At 40.6% G+C, this 20,008-nt stretch overlaps 1 protein-coding gene across 1 annotated transcript in view; it reads right to left on the bottom strand.

Annotated features, from left to right (window-relative positions):
- Positions 1 to 4,133: 4,133 nt before the first annotated feature.
- klhl3 (kelch-like family member 3) overlaps positions 4,134 to 20,008 on the bottom strand; it is a 28,810-nt gene continuing 12,935 nt past the window's right edge. Inside the window, exons 9-15 of the mRNA XM_080416308.1 lie at positions 18,286 to 18,403; positions 16,032 to 16,229; positions 12,659 to 12,760; positions 11,972 to 12,100; positions 10,495 to 10,635; positions 9,674 to 9,817; positions 4,134 to 9,344 (exon numbers count right to left, since the gene is read on the bottom strand). Of these exons, the coding sequence (XP_080272434.1) occupies positions 9,316 to 9,344; positions 9,674 to 9,817; positions 10,495 to 10,635; positions 11,972 to 12,100; positions 12,659 to 12,760; positions 16,032 to 16,229; positions 18,286 to 18,403 (861 nt within the window). The 3' untranslated portion in view covers positions 4,134 to 9,315. The remainder of the gene's footprint in view (positions 9,345 to 9,673; positions 9,818 to 10,494; positions 10,636 to 11,971; positions 12,101 to 12,658; positions 12,761 to 16,031; positions 16,230 to 18,285; positions 18,404 to 20,008) is intronic.

Consider the following 20,008-nt stretch of genomic DNA (forward strand, 5'->3'; position numbering starts at 1 on the left):
ATAAGCACCTGTGTCGCCAATGTGTTTCTGTTTGCCCTTCACTGCCAGTCTGTTTGTTGTATGTAGTTGTCTGTGAGTATCTTAGTGCTTGATCTAGTCTCCTTGATTCGGTGCATGTAGGCTATCTTCTTGTGCTTTTACAAGTGAAACTTGCAAGTGCCTTCCTAGTCCTTCTCGTGCTCCTTGTGTTCCCTGGTTTTTGTCATAATAAAAAAAAGAAAACTCCTTGTATCTGAACTAGTCTGCCTTGGTCTTTCTGTCCTGCACTCCCTCCTGACTCGCATAGTGACAGCGGTCTTCATTACTGTTGGAGTCTCACATTTTGGCTTGTTTGTCTTTTGGTTTGCGTCCATCATCCAACTCCTTACTTCTAAGACATTTTAATTTCAATGACCCCCATATCTCTGAGTGTACAAATGGACCATTAGGGGTTCATTTGGTTCCATTTTGTACACTCTTGGGAGTTACAGAAATGTAAGGGGACATTTAGAACCCCCTCAAGAAACCATGAGGGTCCCCTGGACCCCACTTTGAAAACCACTGCTTTACACACATCCACTACAGATTCTGCAGACTAACTCACTCATAAACAATTAGTTAATTAGCCTTTGTCTTTATATTCATAATCAATTCTGTGTTTAAAGTGTATTGCTCTTATTTTGTTTGAACTCTGAGCCAGGTTCACACTCTTGACTAAAACTGCTAGTTTTGGTCTTCTGAAATTGATAAATGACTTTAAGATATGACAATAACGAATATGTGTTTTGTTAACATTAAACATCCCTCTGTTTGCACTCCAACCACCTGTTGCATTTTTTTTTTTTCAGCAGATGGTTTTTAACAATAACCTAAAACTCAAAAAAGTTGTGTCATAATGAACCCTGATCATCAGTGAATCTAGTAGATTCAGTCATTCTGTCAGGGGGAGAGGTGTTTGCTGTAGACTTTCAACTTTTGACCTGTCACCTCTCCCTTAAACTTCAAATATTACCTCGAGTTTCTAATTAGTGTGAAAAGCCTGGTGGCGCAAGAGAAAAGGAGAGGCCTCGCAGGTGGAAGGTTGGGGGTTTGAATCTTGGTCCTGGTAAATCTCTATCTTTGCTCTTTTTAAGGCGAGGAGTGTGGAATCAGCCCGCCTCCCTCCTCACGCCCTCTTTTAGCTCCGGTAGGAGGGGGAGGAGCATGGGTAAAGCCCACCTCCAGTGGGAGGAGCTTAATAAATTTACATACTAAGCAAAGCAATTGTTGTTGTATGTCATTGACATTATTAGTGTTATAGCTGACTTATTTGTTATTTCTTTGACCACTATTTTATGTTTTTTTATTGAGGCACTTTGAAGTTTTGTATTGATTGTTGTTTTGGTTGTTTGAGATATTTTATATTAGTTGTTGGAGTTGTCTTTTGTATTAGTTTAGCTTTGAACCCTGAACCTTTGGCTTGTAAACCCCTGATTCATCTATTGAGCCACGCTGGCATACAAGCTGCAATTGGGAATGTAATAGTTAACTCACCTTTTACAATTTAGATGGAAAGTGAAAAATGCTCTTTGGGAGTTTTGAACCCAGAACCTTTGGTTTATTAACCCCTGATTCATCTATTGAGCCACACTGGTATAGGAGATGAAATTGGAAATGTAATAGTTGACTCACCTTTTACAATTTAGATGGAAAGTGAAAAATGCTCTTTGGGAGTTTTGAACCAAGAACCTTTGGTTTATTAACCCCAGATTCATCTATTGAGCCACGCTGGTATAGGAGATGAAATTGGAAATGTAATAGTTGACTCACCTTTTACAATTTAGATGGAAAGTGGAAAATGCTCTTTGGGATCTTTGAACCCAGAACCTTTGGATTATAAACCCCTGATTTATCATATGAGCCATGCTGGCATGGAAGAAGCAATCGGGCATGTAATAGTTAACTCACCTTTCACAATTTAGATGGAGAGTGAAAAGGTTCTTTAGGAGTTTTGAACCCAGTTTATACCAGTTTATGTGATTTATAACCAGTTTATAAATCACTGATTTATCTCACATGCTAGCTGGCATGGAAGATGGAATTGAGAATGTAATAATTAACTAAGAATGTGATACTTAACCCACCTTTTAGAATTTAGATGGAGAGTGAAAAAAGTTCTTTAGGAGTTTTGAACCTTTAAGCGTTAAATCAGGAGTTTATAAACCTAAACATTAGGTTTCAAATCTCCTGAAAGACATTTATAACTCTCCATCTAAATGATATAAGGTTGGTTAAAGGGGAAAAAGTACAAACTTTGGCAGGCTACTAGTCCTACATACTTACGCCTAGAACCCCCATTCAAACTTTAAAATGTTCATCTTAATTTGGACATGTTTGCCTGAAAAGGAATCTTTTAAATGTTTCATACTTTTAGAATTGTACTCCTTTAAAAGTTCAGAGATATATAACGGAGGCCGATGGAAGATTTTGGGACCTCAAAAAAACACTTTGACCTAGAAACTCCATTCACAGTTCAAAAAGTCCACCTTACTGTGGACATGCATCCTTGAGATGATTTGTAGTTTTTGAAATATTTAACTTTAAGCGCCCAATGCATTGTCAATGGCAATGGACATTTTATGTGTTGAAAAGACACGTCTTTGTGCAACTTGAATTATGGATTTTTGATTGCAAGTTTTAGATGGCTTTTCCCAACCCCGTAGCCTAAGTGAACGGTGAACACCAGTGATATTGTAAGTTTATTAAGTGGAATTCATAATTCATAATTGTCAATTATTGTTTCCCCCTTCCTATAAATGTACGGCAAGTTTTAGATTCATCACGCACAAACCTTACATTTCCCCACCAGCATAGAAAGAATGCTATCAGTAATGTATCTACATAATGTATATACCCAATAAAAATATGCTATGAATAATTATGTTGTCAGTTCCTGCATTGATTTTTTTCAGCCAGCAGGTGTCGTGGCAACAACATGAGACCAAAATACTTGATAGTCACGTGACTTTTTGCCTTTTGTAGTCAAATGCATTTATCTAAAAATAATAACAATACCAGCTAATGTCCCTGCCCCGGGGCCTATTACACGAAAGGAGAATTAAATAAGCCTGGATTTAAGTCAAATCCAGGTTTGACAAAGTCTGGTCCGTACAGCCTGGTTTATTCCATTCCATGAACGCCAAGCCAGGCTGAAAAGGAGCGACTTTGTCGAGCTAGACCTTGTCAAGCCAGGCTGTGTCGAGCCAGGATGGTAAAGCCAGGCTTCATGTATTCCTATAAAAGACCATGAAAGTCGATAGCAGAATCGTTGAACTTCACCAATCATGGAGGCCAAAACCAGAGCGGCGCTCTTCTCTGTGGCTGAACAGCAGCACTGCAGCAGCTCATGGAACAGTGGCGTTCTCAGGAATTACATTTAGGGCCTTGAGTCTTGAGTCAAGACAGAGGATCCCGGGGAGACATCAAATTTCTCTTTTGGGTCTTGAGTCTTGGGACTTAAGACCCAAAAGAGAAATTTGATGTCTCCCCGGGATCCTCTGTCTTGACTAAAGACCCAAAAGAGAAATTTGATGTCTCCCCGGAATCATACGAGGAAGCAAAATGTATAATAAGCGAGAAAGGAAATATGGCCGCAATAAGTAGATCCAGGGAGAAAGCTCTTGACCACACTGGGGGTCAATTACACCCCCCCCTGGGAAAAAAATTAATTCCTGGGAACGCCACTGTCAAGGACCCCCCAAATTGACATGTATTTGGCAGTGGACCCCCATGTGAAAGATGTAGTGTCACGTGTCAGGGCCCCCCATGAGAAAGATTTATATTTAAAACTTAAAAAGAATATGTATATGTATTCCAAATGTGTTTGTTTTCACACAATGTCAGGGTTAAGAATCGAACTCATAACCTTCTGTTTCTCAGGCAGGCTCTTTATCCAGTGGGCCAATGTGCTATTCCAAAATTGAAGGCCAATTACATAATGACAGAAAAGCCAAAGGCTTGTTTCCATTGGGGTTCATTAAACATTCAAACATCTAGACAAGCAACAGAACAACAAACCATAGACAAAATAGTTGAGTGAGAGAGTCCACTTAAATGCTTTCACATTTATTCAAGTGCATAACAGGAATATATGATTACTAACCAAAAAACCCAGTGGAACAGGTAGGATGAATCAATCAGTTTATTTCAGTGGGTGTGGTGGTAAGACAACAGCTGCAGGCTTGGGTGAACAGGCTCATGGGAATTGTAGTCCATTGCTCATAGTACACATCTCATTATCACAATTAACATTAACCATAGAAACTTCTACATTGTGATTCATTTCTTGTACTTGTACATTTTCTATTATCCTAACTCTTGTGTATTTCAAAGGCTTTATATGAGTTTCTTAATACTTTTGTGTAAGGCACTTTGAATTGCCTTGTTGAAATGTGCTATACAAATAAACTTAACTTGCCTCCTTGAGCCAAAGACACCTGATAAAAATGCAATTTCATTCAATAAAACTATCAAGTAACTCCAGTACTCAGAAACCAGTAAGTGAAGAAATTATTTTTGGCAATACTAAGTGCTTGTTCAGCAATGATGATGTCACAGGGAAATTGGAGAACCAGGGAAATTGGAGAAGGCACGCTCGTTTTTAGGCGTGGGGCTTCGGGGCGAGGCGGAGCTTTTCGAGACAGGGTTTATTACGCGAGGCTCGCGAGGAGGAGAAGGAGGACGCAGCGCCGCGAGGCAGGGCTTTGATGCGAGGTGGCGTGATGAGGAGGAGGAGGAGACAGCGCCGCGAGGCGGGGCTTTGATGCGACACGGACCTGGCTTTTGTTGTTCTCCCCCACATAGCAACCAGGAAGCTACGCTAGGGGAACGCTGAACACGCGTTCACACGCACACGTGATAGTTATTGTCCATGACGGAGGCGCGCCGACTCAGCAGAGCTTGAGGCCGAAGAGGCACGCGCGCGCGTGCCCGCGCCAACCGGCCGATGCCCTGCTAGTCGAATCAGCGCCGTCCGAGTTGTGAACCGATAGGGACAGAATAGATATTTTCATGGATCACTATCCGTATGTGTGTGTGTGTGAGGGATAAACTAAAACAGATGTTAAAACCCAGAACACAATAAAAGTCACAATCTTAACAGTCATGCTTTCAATAAACCAAATTGAAAGCATGAGCGTGTGCGTGCGTGTCTGTGTGTGTGTGGTCGCGGCCATATATGTTTGTGCACTTTAGTTGGGAAGCCTGGCTCGTGGCTTGCATTCGTGGCTCCCTCTAGTGTTGGTTCTACAGAATTGCCTTGGTGGGTGGTAAAAACGAGCGCGCCTTCTCCAATTTCCCTGGTTCTCCAATTTCCCTGTACCAATGACACACAGAACACAGGATTGTTCAACTTTGAAAAAGGTTATTTTTTCCTGAACGTTATATATTAGGCATATCGTCTCTGTCGGGTGGAAACCTTATGTCTAAAACTGTTACTTAAAAAAAAAAAAAGAGTAGCAGATCTACAAGCTGAAAACGTGCCGCTTTGCACCGTGTTTCGAGCTTGCAGATCCGCTTCTTTCTATACTTTTGTAAGCCTGCTGACACAAGGTTAATACTTTTGTGTGACGCTGTAGTATGATCAAGTAGGGCGTTAATTTACCAAAAAAAACACAAAAGGTTAAAATATGGAGATAAGGTTTCTGGCCAACAGCAACGATATTATAAAAGCGTAACATAGGGTGGTCTCCAGTTCTACAACCCTTCGTGTCCCTCATGCCACCAGAAGAACAAATACCCAACTGTACTGCACATGTTTAGTTCACATCACGTCCATTAAACTAAGTTGAGATATGTTGTTCACAACCCTGCCAGAGGATATGCTGCTCAAGTGTCAAAGATCAAGCTGCGTTCTACATTAGATCATTCTATCGCTTTAAGTAGTCTGTCGGCCATGAGACAAGAAGCCATTTTCATTTTCTGAAGATAACATTTCCAAAGTGCTAAATGCATAATGTGAGCGTTTTTGGAGACCAAGAAACTGCACAGTCCACACAAATCAATTCAAAACACGAATGTTAGTGACATTAAACACCCCTCAACTATGACAACTACGGACCTCTACATGCGAAATCATCCATTCATGAACCAGGTTAATGTGTTTGCAAGGCTACCCTACACTCAAAACCCAAGTGTTTTCAGGTCAATACTTTGAAATCAAATTTCCCAAATTACTAACTATTGTAATTTCTAGAAGAGGCTGATTTTTGTTCTTCCTTTTGAGGGAAAGGTGTTCAAGACAACAATGTGTTGAACAATGTACTGTTGAGCTGTGCAGAAGTAGCTCAAAAAACCCCATTATACATAAGAGTTGTGATGTCTAAATATTTGCCATTATGGATCCTTCATAAGTTTTGCAGTATACATTTTGCAGTAGTTTCTACAGTATATCTGCCACAGTTCTAAGATTAGAAATAGTATCATAATTGTAGATAATTGTAGAGATAATAAAATCAGTATTACCTCAGTGATGTTAAAAGTTAGCATTATGAGCATAGTATTGCATGGTCCTTCTATCTCACCTGCTTATTGGTCCATTTTATGGCTAATGACTCTACTGGCCAATTCCAAGATGATTAAAAAGTCTGTTGGTTTGTTGTCCTATACATTCAGTCCATTCCATTACAGATGAGGATTGGAAGGCGATAGGTCAGTGCCATCCAATAGACAAGACAATCAGAAAGTCAGTCATGTTGACAGACTGGCAGATGTAAAGCCATCAGTGAGATAGCCAAATGGAGATGGGTGCACATTAGGGCTAGGCAATTAACCGAAAATACATCCAAACCAACATTTAGAACCAATAACCCACTTAATCTTGCTCACGTACGTTAACAGATAAATCAAGGTTTTCTTTATATAAAAAGTTTTTTAATTTCTTACATATCAATGGACCGACACGGAAAAAAGTTCAAATATTTATCGACTAAATCAATAGCGAAAATAGCGGTAGTGATGCGTTGTGAGCTTGTAGATTTTTTTGTATAAATCACTCATTAATCGTATGATCACGGCTAAAGTTTGAAATAATCATGATATTGTCATATCGCCCAGCCCTAACATCCGTCCGATCAACCAGCCTACCTGCCAGTGCCTAGAAGGGGATTCATACTTTTGTTTTGCACACAGGTGTCGGCGCATCAAACGTAGCAGCTCTACAAGACCACGTGTCGTATGTAAGCGCGGCGTGTTGCCAGCTTGTAGATTTGACATTTTGGATGCGTGACACCCGGGTGCAACTAAGCATAACATAGGCTCGACAGTCAGCGTACGTCTCCAGTGCATTAGTAGTAGTGACCTTTGCTTGCATCTCCGTGCATCACTGGTTCTCAAAGTCAGGTCCGAGGGCCAACCAGTGGGACCAATTGGACCCTTCAGAGTCTGTAACTCCCGAGAGTGTACAGTGGTTTACGTATGAGACCTGTAAACACTGTAAAAATCCACAGTGTTCATTTACCCCATTAAAACCGGGAAAACATCGTCAGTGTCACTTTAGATTTTTGCATTTGGCTATTTAAGAATATACAAGATCCCAGCGAGTCACTTCGTGCCGTGCTGCAAGCTTGTACATCTGCTATTTCTAAAAAAAAAATTTCAAAAAGTGTGAGAACTACTGATTTAGACGGCATTTCCGGTATCCAAAAAAGGAGAATTTTTCTATGATGTTATGATATCTTAGGATGAATGGTACAAAATTCTCCTTTAAGAATGCATCTGTGTCATTTCAAGATTTCTTTGGCTATTCAAAAATAGGCGATATACAAGCTCATAGCGCTATGTATAGCTTGTAGAAGTTGTTTTTTTTTAAATCGTGAACATTTAAAAAAATATTTTGTTCCAGGGACCCCCAGAGGCAAAGATTCGCATTACAAATGTTTGCTTTAAAAAGTATATATTCAAAGATTTCCCAAAAATATTCACGATAATAAAAAAAAATAGCAGATCTACGAGCTTTTATATCTGCTATTTTTTATAGCCAAAGAAAAAAAGAAAACACAGATGCGTTCCCGGTCTTAATGAGATACTGGATTAACCGAATGTACAAGTGGAACCAAATGCCCTCTCAGAGTTACAGACCTGTTAGGGTCCATCTTGGACCCCTAGTGGTCCCCGTACCTGACCTTGAGAACCAGTGCTGTACATGACAGTGAGGACATACTGAATACACCCATCACACCCATGATGTGTGCAGAATGTTGTAGTCGATCTCTAGTAGATTATTTAGACATTCCCTTTTCAGAACTTTTACGTAGTTGTTTTTTGTTTTTCCCCCCAGAGGAAGTTGATGCAAATAATTATTTCACAAGACAAAAAAAATAATTAAATATGACACTAGATTTGCATATCAGAGTTTCTCTACATTCTTTAAATACTCTTAATAACCCCTAGTATTATATCAGAAAAACTCTAGAAAGTTCAAGTCCCCAAAAGTTAAGAACAGTGTTCTACAATAATGTTAGGCCACAACTCCAATTCATTCAGATGACCATTAAAACAGTTTGGTCCACCGTTTGGCAACACCACCGACGCCACAGCAAGCAGTCAATTAGCTCAAACTGTCCCACAGAACGGCTGTAAAAGGAGAAAAGCCAGAAGCTGTGCATGAATGCAGAATGACGTTTTTTAAAATAGCTGGCAGATGGAGGTCATCATTTCGGTTGTCGGTTGTTGGCATTTGTTTCTGTTAACAAAGACAATTGTTGTCAGTGTGTGAGCACCGGAGAGAACTGGTGGTCCTTCCATCAGTTGACAGAGTTGGTCACTTTGTCCTCTGCATTATGGAAATGTTCTGTGCCATTTAGCTTAAGGAAGTCATTTCCCTCCAGCCAATCAAAATCTTTGCAACAGCAGTTCAAAAATGAGGGTTCGGCATCTCAAACTGGACCTGTGACCTGTCAGGGTCAGGTAAGAGACAGGAACAAAGCACTATGGGACCCTGACAGATTGTACATACACCTTTTTGGCATTTGAAGAACCTTCTATCGGAGGATGAAGATTTCACAGAGCTGCTATCGTGTAGCCAGTACTTCAAAATTCAGAACCAGAGCAAAAACATGTCCCTCTTCTGCCAGAATCTCCGGGGAAAGCAGCAAAATTATCGCATGGGGCAGTACCCAACCTCGGGGGCAGTACCCCATCCTCAAGTCCTGTTGGCACTCTCCGTTTGGCCAGTGTGCATGTCTGACAGTACTTGTCCATTTGGCAGTTTGTGCCTCAAACCTCAGAGAATCTGAGTTCTGTTGCCATAGTGTTGGTGTTCTGGGGGGGCCGTCCATCAGTGGCCCAGGGGTCCCTTAGTCATAATGGCTTGTCAATCACTGCCACTCCTGCAGGGGGGGGGGGGAGAGAGAGAGAGAGAGAGAGAGAGAGAGAGAGAAAGAGAGAGAGAGAGAGCGACACAAAGAAAGGACTTGTGATAAGATAAGATGTTTATGGTCACTGTATGGAACATACAACGAAATTTGGTTTAGTACACCCACTTAAAATCATATAGCAGCATCAACAACGAAATACAGATACAGGATCATTATGCCATAAACTGTTAGGTCAGGTCAGTCATAGTCAACATAGTCATCATAGTCTGTTGTGTATAACACTTTCTGCATTTTAGAAAGATCAGTGCGGCTCAGTGTTTTTTGCTGGAGGTTTGAGTCACCTGCATAGCTGCGTCCATTGCTCATGTTGGTGGGGACCAAGCTCCACTTGTCCGTGGCCGGGTTGTAGAACTCTACCGAGGACAAGTTACAGGACCCGTCGTCTCCTCCAATCACATACAGCAGGCCGCCGATGGCACACACGCCTGCACATAATCACCATCATAACAACTTGTAAGTGGTTATGAGAAAGGCTCAATTTGTAAAAATAAATAAACCTGTTGCACCTGTTAAACATTTTGACAGATTGACCATTTTGCCAAAAATAGGGAAACCAGGCTTAACCCATTAAGACCTGGAACCTGTGTGCATCTGTGTCACTTTTTGATTTGAGTTAAAAAGCAAAATTGTTCTACCTCAAGTGGAAGGCAGTCCACACCACAACTAAAACGGCAACGATAGTCGTAAACGATATCATAATCAGTTAACCCATTTAATCCAGGAAGGCATCCGTGTAATTTTTTTATTTGAGCTATATCATTTATATAGCACATTAGGCTATTCAAAAATAGCAGATATACAAGCTCATAGCGTGTAGATTTTTGATAAATCAGGAAAATTTGTGCCAATCTTTGAATATATATATATTTTTTAAAGTGAACATTTAACTCAAATCTCGGGGTCCCTGGAACAAAATATTTTGAGACGAGGGTCGGAGGCCAAATGCATATAATTGTGGGGGTCCTTGACATGAAAATGTTTTTAGAACCAATGATATAGCAGCATACGTTTTTCAGAAAACTGATTTAGAAGACATTAGTAGAATCGGCCTCAGGTCTTAATGGGTTAACCTAGTCTGCATGTACATTGCGTGACCTCTGACCTGCGTTGCGGCGACACATGTTCATGTCACACACCAGCCTCCATGTGTTGGACTGGGGGTCGTACACCTCCACACTCTTCCTGACCAGGGGTCCATCGTGACCCCCTGCTGCATAGAGCTGACCACCCAGCACACCCACACCTATACGCACGCACGCACATGCGCATACACACACACACACACACACACACACACACACACACGCACGTACACGAGTAAGCAAAGACATACAAATTATTGTAATATCTATACATGTCATTTTCTTATCCTACACACAAGGATAAAACAAGGATAAAAAAAACTACAAAAAGAAAGTGCATTTACTCAAGTAATGTACTTAAATACAATTTTGAGGTATTTTAAAATTTCAGTACTTTTACTTCTACTCCACTACATCTCAGAGGCAAATATGATAATTTTACTCCACTACAATTATTTGGAAACTTTAGTTACTGCGGTAGTTACTTCTTTTATTATTATTATTACAAAACATACTTTAACCACTTCAACCATATATACATTTCGGCCATTTAAAAATAGCCGATCTACAAGCTCACAATGCGTCACGGTGCGACATATTGTGAGCTTGTAGATCTGCTATTTTCAAAAGATTTTTCTACATTTGAAAACTTTGATAGCAGTACTTTTGTATTTTTACTCAAGTACATTTTTTATTCTGGACTTTTACTTGCAACAGTATTTCTGCATTGCAGTATTGATACTTTTACTTAAGTAAAAAATTTGAGTACTTTTTCCACCACTGATACGCGCATGCACACACACACACACACACACACGTATAGATAACTTCATTATGTTCTAGTTGTCATACAGCACAACCGCATTTACTGTACACACATAATATGGAAAGGAACAACATAAAAAACAACACAAACACACAAAATTGTGGGATCTGCTATTTTCAAAAGATTTTTCTACATTTGAAAACTTTGATAGCAGTACTTTTGTATTTTTACTCAAGTACATTTTTTATTCTGGACTTTTACTTGCAACAGTATTTCTGCATTGCAGTATTGATACTTTTACTTAAGTAAAAAATTTGAGTACTTTTTCCACCACTGATACGCGCGTACACACACACACACACACGTATAGATAACTTCATTATGTTCTAGTTGTCATACAGCACAACCGCATGTACTGTACACACATAATATGGAAAGGAACAACATAAAAAACAACACAAACACACAAAATTGTGGGATAGATGTAATAATACTTGTGGTAAATGTATGAGTAGTTTTCCCGTCCTTTATCTGGCCAATCAACTTATCTACTACACCCAGGACAAAAAACATACTGACTTGATATAGTACAGAATCCATGTAATATGTCCACACACCACAAGATGGTGCTGCATAGCAAAATTTCAACATTACATTATATTTCATCATGTTAATGTACTGTAGAGAGAGAGATTTAATGTGAATCTGTGTGTGTGTATGTGTGTCTCTACCTGCCCCACTGCGTCGTGTGCCCATGTCAGCTACGTAGCACCATTGGTCCGTGACGGGGTCATACTCCTCCACTGTACTCAGACACTGACGGGAGGCACCGTCATATCCTCCTACTGCATACAGCTTGCCTGTGACCAAGACACAAACACATACACACACACACACACACACACACACACACACACACACACAGTGTGTGCTAGTTACTTACATCTTACATCAATACCACAATGTAGAAATACTCCTCATAATGTACCTGAGTAAAAGTACAAAAGTATTGGCATCAAGTACCAAAAGTAAAAGTACTCAATATGCAGAATGTTCCATTTCACACGTTTTCAAATGTCTAAAATGTTACTTTACAACACTGTGAGCACACACACACAGCTGTCACTAGACTGTTGCTTTGCGCTCCACACATAAAATTTGCAAAAGAAAATAAAGAAGATAATTTCTCAGCATTTGCTTTGACTTGTTTGGCGTGCCAGACAGGTGAGGTATTTCACAGTATGAAAGACTGGCAATATTATCCAACAGCAAAGTAAATTCAAAGCCAGTTTACATGCCTTTTCTGAGATGAAAAACTAGCAGCTAAACTGTTACTCTGATATGTTCTGAACTTCAGATGCAATAATCTGGTATTCCAGATGAAAACAAATGCAGAGATAAGTTTTATTTTGTCTTACCGTCGACCACCCCCACCCCGACACTGCTGCGCCGCGTGTTCATGGGAGTGACATACAGCCACTCATTGGTCTTAGAACTGTAGGACTCCACTGTAGACAGGCCTAAGAGATTGGGAGAGACACCACGGATGAAAAGGGAGAAATAGGCTCTGTGCAAACTGTAACTGTAGTCCCAGGTTTCCAGAAGGTGGCATACCCGTTTCCTGTTCATTTTCCCCACCGCTTTGATTGGTTCTGCAGCAGATTGACCTTAAACAAACGTGAAGGCGTCATATGTGTTTCCGGGATCAAATCTGCTGCCGAGCCAATTTAAATAAGTTATGGGAAAATGAACAGGAACAGATATGCCAGGCCATGACAGTAGTTATGCAGAAGAGGGGCTGATGCCTGATGGAGAAGGAGGGAGAGGGAAAGGAAAGAGTGAGTGAAACAGAAACACCAAGACAACAATACAGGGATGGACATACGAAGGCAAAGAAGAAGAGTGTATGAGCAATCCACCCTCCTGCTGTATTCAGCCTTCATTGTGCTCTAGTGCAAGGGTTCTCAAACGCTTTGGGCTCAGGGCACCCCTGTCAATACATTTTTTCATCCACAGAACCCCTCAATTACAGAACCTTAGATTTATGTCACATTATGGTGCGTAAATATGTAAATATTTCCCCCTAAGATACGGTACGTCAGAACATCAGTTTCCATTAGGACAGAAAATAACTTATTACTATACTTACTTACTATACTTGACATCTAACCACTTGAACCAGCATCTCTATTCTGGGGGGAACATTTGCCAAAAACAGCCGATCTACAACGCGTCGCAACACGATGCATTGTGAGCTTGTAGATCTGCTATTTCTGGCAAAGAAAGAGATTTGGTGTAGGTCAAAAAAGAACGCATCAAGTAGTTACAGTGCAACCCAGGTAGGGGTGATAGTGATATTGATGAATTCCAAATATTATCCAAGTATTCTGCGGCACCCCTGGACTTGCGTCAAGGCACCCTTGGGTAAATGGTGCATTTATATATAAAATGGTGCATTTATATAGCGGCTTTATCCAAGGCGCTTTACAATGATTGTGCATTACATTCACCCATTCACACACACACACACATCGATGGCGGAGGAAACCATGCAAGGCACCAATCTGCTCATCGGGAGCAATTAGGGGTTCAGCGTCTTGCTCAAGGACACTTCGACACCAACTCTGGGGGAGCCCGGGATCGAACCCAAGCGGCCGCTCTACCTCCTGAGCCACTGCCGCCCCACGGCACTCACTTTAAGAAACCCTGGTCTAGTGGCAATGAAAGAACAAGGATAACACACTGCACATGGAGTGTGTCAAAACATTTAGTACAATAAACCTGCTACTACCTCTGCACACACACACACACACACACACACATTACTGCTGCCCTACTTTTTGCATCCCTGACGGGAGCAGCAGTAGCCTCAAGGTGAGAGAAGCCAGCATGTGACTGGAAGGTCATAAGTTCAAGTCCCCACACCCACTAGGCCGTCCGTACATAGGGTGGAAACAAGCAGCTACGGTCGAGGTGACATTGAACAAGTCATTTAATGCTCAGCTGGCCAGCATTAGTCGAGCATAGGGCAGCTCCCAGTGGTCAATGTGCATAAATGAATGAGTGTGAAGGAAGGTAATCAATGATTTAAAAAATCTGGTCAGGATCCTTACACGTCTTTCGTTTTGACATTTTTAAATGACAATTTAGAGACATTTAGCAGATGCTCTTATCCATAGAGACAAAGTGCAATATCAGAGCAAGCGGCATGAACCCTAGTCGACCAAAAACGGGGGTAAATAAGAGTGCCAAGAAAACAAGTAAGTGGCACAAAGTAAATAGGATGGCAGATAGACATAATCACATAGCATCTGCCTAAATAACATACAAAATAAAAAAGAAATACTGTGCATCTGTGGACAAGCAAACTGCACACATCTATTTAAATAGTGTACATAGCATTATGTGAAGAAGTAAACAACATACAGTACTACTGGATAACATTGACTACTGGGTAACATAACTCCCATCCCATCTATTTAAATAAGTAACAAAGCAGGGCATTCATTTACAAACTAAAAACGTAATAAAAAGTTTAAAAAAATGAATTACAAGGTCTACAATACAAGCCTGACAACAACCCACACTCACACTTTGGGCATTTAGCAGACGCTCTTAACCATACAGCGTAGACAGTGTAGTCACTACACTGTCTCTCTGCTGTATGGTTAAGAGCGTCTGCTAAATACCCAGACTCTGCTGTACTTCAGTAAACTAGGATCACAAGTAAACCACAAACCTACCATCAGTCTAAACAATATACTATAAAGAGTAGTATTGGCATCAAAATATACTTAAAAGTACCAAAAGTAAAAGTACCCTACTCAATATGCAGAATGTCCCATTTCACACGTTTTCAAATGTCTGAAATGTATAAAAATAGCATCTTTTCTAAATAATCAACAATGTAACATTGTGGTCAAGAAAAACAAGCTTAACCCATTAAGACCGGGAACGCATCTCTATCATTTTAGATTTCTTTGGCTAATCAAAAATAGCAGATATACAAGCTCATAGTGCGTGCTCAAAATGTGTGCAAATCTTTGAATATATATTTTTGAAAGCACTCTGTGCCGCGCTATGAGCTTGTACATCTGCTATTATTGAATAGCCAAAGAAATCTTAAAATTACACAGATGCGTTCCCGGTCTTAAAGGAGAGATCCGCCCATTTTAAGTGTTATCTTTGATGTGTCGCTAATCACTCACCATCATTGAAAGGGACGTTGAGTTATTTCAGAGAGTCCTAACTTTGTATCGCTTATAATAGACAATTTTCACTCTTACACGGGCTCCCATTATGCCAACGGAGGGGGTCGACAGACTGAACGACACGGGACTCTCTGGAATAACTCAACGTCCCTTTCAATGATGGTGAGTGATTAGCGACACATCAAAGATAACACTTAAAATGTCCGGATCTCTCCTTTAACCCATTAACTGCCAGAGGTATTTTCATATTTTTTTAGCCAGTGCCAGAGTTTTTCATTGAAAAAAAAAAAAAGTACTCAGGAGCCGAGATACAGAATTTTTAAGTTTTAAGTTAACAAGGAAGTGGATAGGAGTCTAGATCTTTGACAAATCATATCTCCTTGGTCTTTGGGTCAAATTGGAGAAAAAAAAATAAAATAAAAAGAAAATCTTCACTTCACGTAGATCTACGCGATTGGCACGTGGCGGCTTTAAATAGGTTCGCGTAGATCTACGTGATTGGCAGTGAATCATGGATCAAGCAACAAAAACATGCATGGCAGACACACACACACACACACACACACACACAGTACACTACCTATGCTTCCATTGAAGCCGCCCACAGCGTACAGCAGGTCCCCCAGCACTGCGGCTCCCAGTGTGCTGCGTCTCTCCTGCATGCTGGCCACTGCGCTCCACTGGTCCCTGACCCCGTCGTACACGTCCACCGTGCGCTCCCGCAACGAGCTGTTGAAGCCCCCGACGCCATACACCTGACCCCCCATGGACACCACACCTGAAAGGAGGATGGTGAGGGGAACACACGGAGGGAGAGAAGGAAGGACATTGTTCACATCATTCTTTTTTTATATATATATATATATATCTTTGGGGCTTTTTTTTGCATTTATTTGGATAGTAAAGTCAAAGATGGTTGATTTAGAAAGATAGACCATCCCAATTGGAGCCACTAGAGGCAAAATTATACACAAATCCTACAAATGGTCTCCTAAGTGGGCGCCGTCTGGCGGGAGATCTCACGAACGTATATGTTTACTGGTGCTGGATCCCACGAGAGTGTGTTGCTGGGACAGAGAAAGGTTGAGAATAAAGTAGATTTTCTGCAAAATTTTCTTTGTCTCTGAATTTTTTTTTTTTAATATGAAAATCTTGGGAAGATTGTGTGGCTTGTGACGATTGGGTCCAATATTTAGTTCAGTGACCATGGGGCTGAAGAATGGTTCAGAAGCTGTGATCACGTTCACGCTTCCATTGGAAATAATAGACTCCAACCTGTCCTGCTTCCGGTCTCCTAAAAAGGCATCCACCTACTTCACGCAGATACGGGAAGTAAACCGGAGAAGGCATGCCTTTCTTTTTTTGGTGTCTTAGGTTAAGTGTAGAGTAACAAGAAACGGGGAGAGAGACGGGAAGTGACACGCAGCAACGTTCGTCGGGCTCGGGGATCAAACCTTCTTCTCACCGTCAGGCTGCATCAGAGCCTGATGTATGCACCTTAACTCTTTGCCTGACATGGACGCGTTAACGTGTCGAATTGTGCCATGGCTTTCCCTGCCAATGATGAGTTTGGAGGAGTTTTTGTATTCAGTGGTTTTCCACTAGATGGCGCTGTTACCTCTCCTATGGATGATGCTTTCACTGACAGACTCCGAAATGACATAATTAAAAAAAATAAAAGCTTGTTTACCTTCTGTTTATTTCCTGCAGTGAAATGGCTATATCTCTGCTAGATCTCCGTTCCTCCTGCTTTACGGCAAAACAACCCTCATTGAAACGGCCATAGCTCTTGAATGGAGGATCGCGACCGGACTATATATTTTTTCCTCTACTTTCCTCTAACACCGTGCGTGTAATGAGCTGATCTCCGTGAGGACGGCGGTCACAGCAGAGAATATTCCATGATTTTTCAAAGGTACAGTAAAATCGCTGTTTTTGCTGGCAGCAGTGGTACACTATTACACTATTGATCTGGCAGTTAAAGAGTTAACCACAAGGCCATTGTCACGTCATTCTACATACAACACAAACTAGTAGGGGTTCAACAGTTACTCAAACCGACCGATATAGTCGATAATAAAAGATGATCGATAATCGATAATTTAATTAAATATTAACCACTTGAACTCCGGCATCAAACATTAGCCAACAATAGCAGATCTGCAAGCTCACAATGCGTCACATTGTGAGCTTGTAGATTTGATTCTCAAATCTTTGCTTCTCCCTGGAACAGAATATTTTGAGATGGGGGTCCGCGGCCAAATACATATCATTTTGGGGGTCCTTGACATGGAAAAGTTTGAGAACCACTGTTCTACAGTAGGTGGTGATGGACATGGTTTAATATACATGAGATCATGAGGCGAAGTACAATAACACTCTGGCAACCACTCAGGTCAGTTCTGCCAACGAACTCAGGGATCAGACATAGTTATACTTGTTGCTACAAGGACAAGCTGCACCATAACAAGACAGGCTGTACCAAAACAATAGCCATCAGGCCTAAATTCTTCCTCATAGGTGAAAAGTTTTCAAAACATTTCAATATCATGTCAATTATTCGATTAATCTAAAAAGTAATTGATCGAATAATCACTAAGAAAATAATGGATAGTTGCAGCCCTACTTTCTATTACGGATTTTTTTTGGGGGTTCCAAATGAAACCTTACAGGACTGCAACTCAGAGAGTGTACAAATGGAACCAAATGGACCCGTTTGCACACTCTCAGAGTTAAGACGGTTCTGGAAACGGTTCCAAATGGTGATGGAACCGATTGCCTCAATGTTGGATCCGGTTCCCAACCCTACTTTCTATCCTTGTGAGGACACTGACCTGCACGACAGCGTCTGGACGGGAGGTCTGCTACCTGGTACCAGCGGTCTTCTTGGAAGTCATAACACTCCACACTGCGGATGGCCTTAGGAGCCTGACCCCCGACCACAATCATCACCTACACACACACACACACACACACACACACAAACACACACACACACACTTGATCAAAGCAGAAACATCCTATCTCCATATTCTAACTTTTTTTGTTGTTGTAAATGAACGCCCTACTTGATCATACTACAGCGTCACACATCAAAAGTAGCAGATCCACAAGCTCGAAACTTTTGAGCCTTGAGCAGATCTGCTACTTTTGCCATTTTTGAATTTGAATCTTGATAAGTAATAGTTTTTGGACATATGAGGTTTCCACTCGTCAGAGACGCTTCCGCTAGTGTAGAGGTCCTCAAACGTTTTCATATCTAGGACCCCTAAAGTGATACGCATTTATTTGGCCGCAGACCAAGAAAACATTCTGTGTCAGGGACTATTATATAAAGGGAATAAAAATAAAGAAAATAGCCAATTACAAGCTCTCAATGCTTCACGAAGCGCTGTGAGCTTGTAGATCGGCTACTTTCACTATTTTTGCACGACACTGTTGTGCGACAAAGTATAACAACAAAGTATTAAGTGGTTAATCGATTAATTGATACGGTATATAAAAACATAAACAAATATATTAAAAGAAATACACTATACACGATAGGGTACGTGATATTTTTGGGTTAAAACAAAACGTTTTTGTTTTTTTTGGGTTAAAAAGGTTAAAGATCATTACTATAGAGTGTTTGTTCAGTAACAGGGGTCTACCCCGTTTCTCCTCCAACCCTTTAATAAACAGAAAATACATTTTCAGGTAGGTGACAACATTTCTGCCAATCAGGGTTGAGTACCCATTTATCAGCATTTTTATAAAGTTCCAGATCCAATTTTGTCTGCTCATTTCTTTGTGTCGTTACTTCCAATTTCACTTTTCACTATCCTGATTGGATAAAATTGGTATCCCGACCTGAACATGCATTTTCATTTTCATCTTAGCTGGAGAGACATTCCTGTTACTGAACAAAATACTATAGCAGTGGTAACCAACCTTTTCAAGCCCACTTTTTATTCCAATGTGTGAGCCGAGATCTACCACTACAAATGATGGGCCAAAAAACACTTACCAAGACATTATTATATTTACGTTTGCAATTTCTGACAGGCAGTATGTGGCAACATACATCCACATTAAGGATAGTAGTCTAAATAAGAATAAACATGGATAGCTGTGTAATCAATGCCAAAATATTAAAAAAAATACAACAAAATTAAGTGTACACTGTTTTGTATTTTTAAATAAAACAAATTAAAACTCAAAAGGGACATGAAATAAATTGATAGGCTATTAAGCCTACAGATCTTCTCTTCAATGCTAATACTGAGTTTCACAGTTCAATGACTATTGATTGATTGAAGGGTTTGATACAAAACTTCTGTCAAATTCTGATGTCATTTGGGTACAGAATTGTTTGCAGTTTTGTGTTTGTGAGGATTTGCGACACCCTTTCAAGATTTGGAAAAAAAATAGCCAACCTGGGTATAAGCTCATAACGCGTATTATTGGACGCACGTATGCGATAGGTCCAATAATCAAACATAAAGTTTAGTTTGGGTGGTCCAAGCTGAACTAGCTGGTCAAGTAAAACAATAGTAACGTTGCTGGCACGGGCCAGCC

Source organism: Gymnoscopelus braueri, assembly GCF_963280865.1.
Source record: "Gymnoscopelus braueri genome assembly, chromosome: 20".
Taxonomy (NCBI): domain Eukaryota; kingdom Metazoa; phylum Chordata; class Actinopteri; order Myctophiformes; family Myctophidae; genus Gymnoscopelus; species Gymnoscopelus braueri.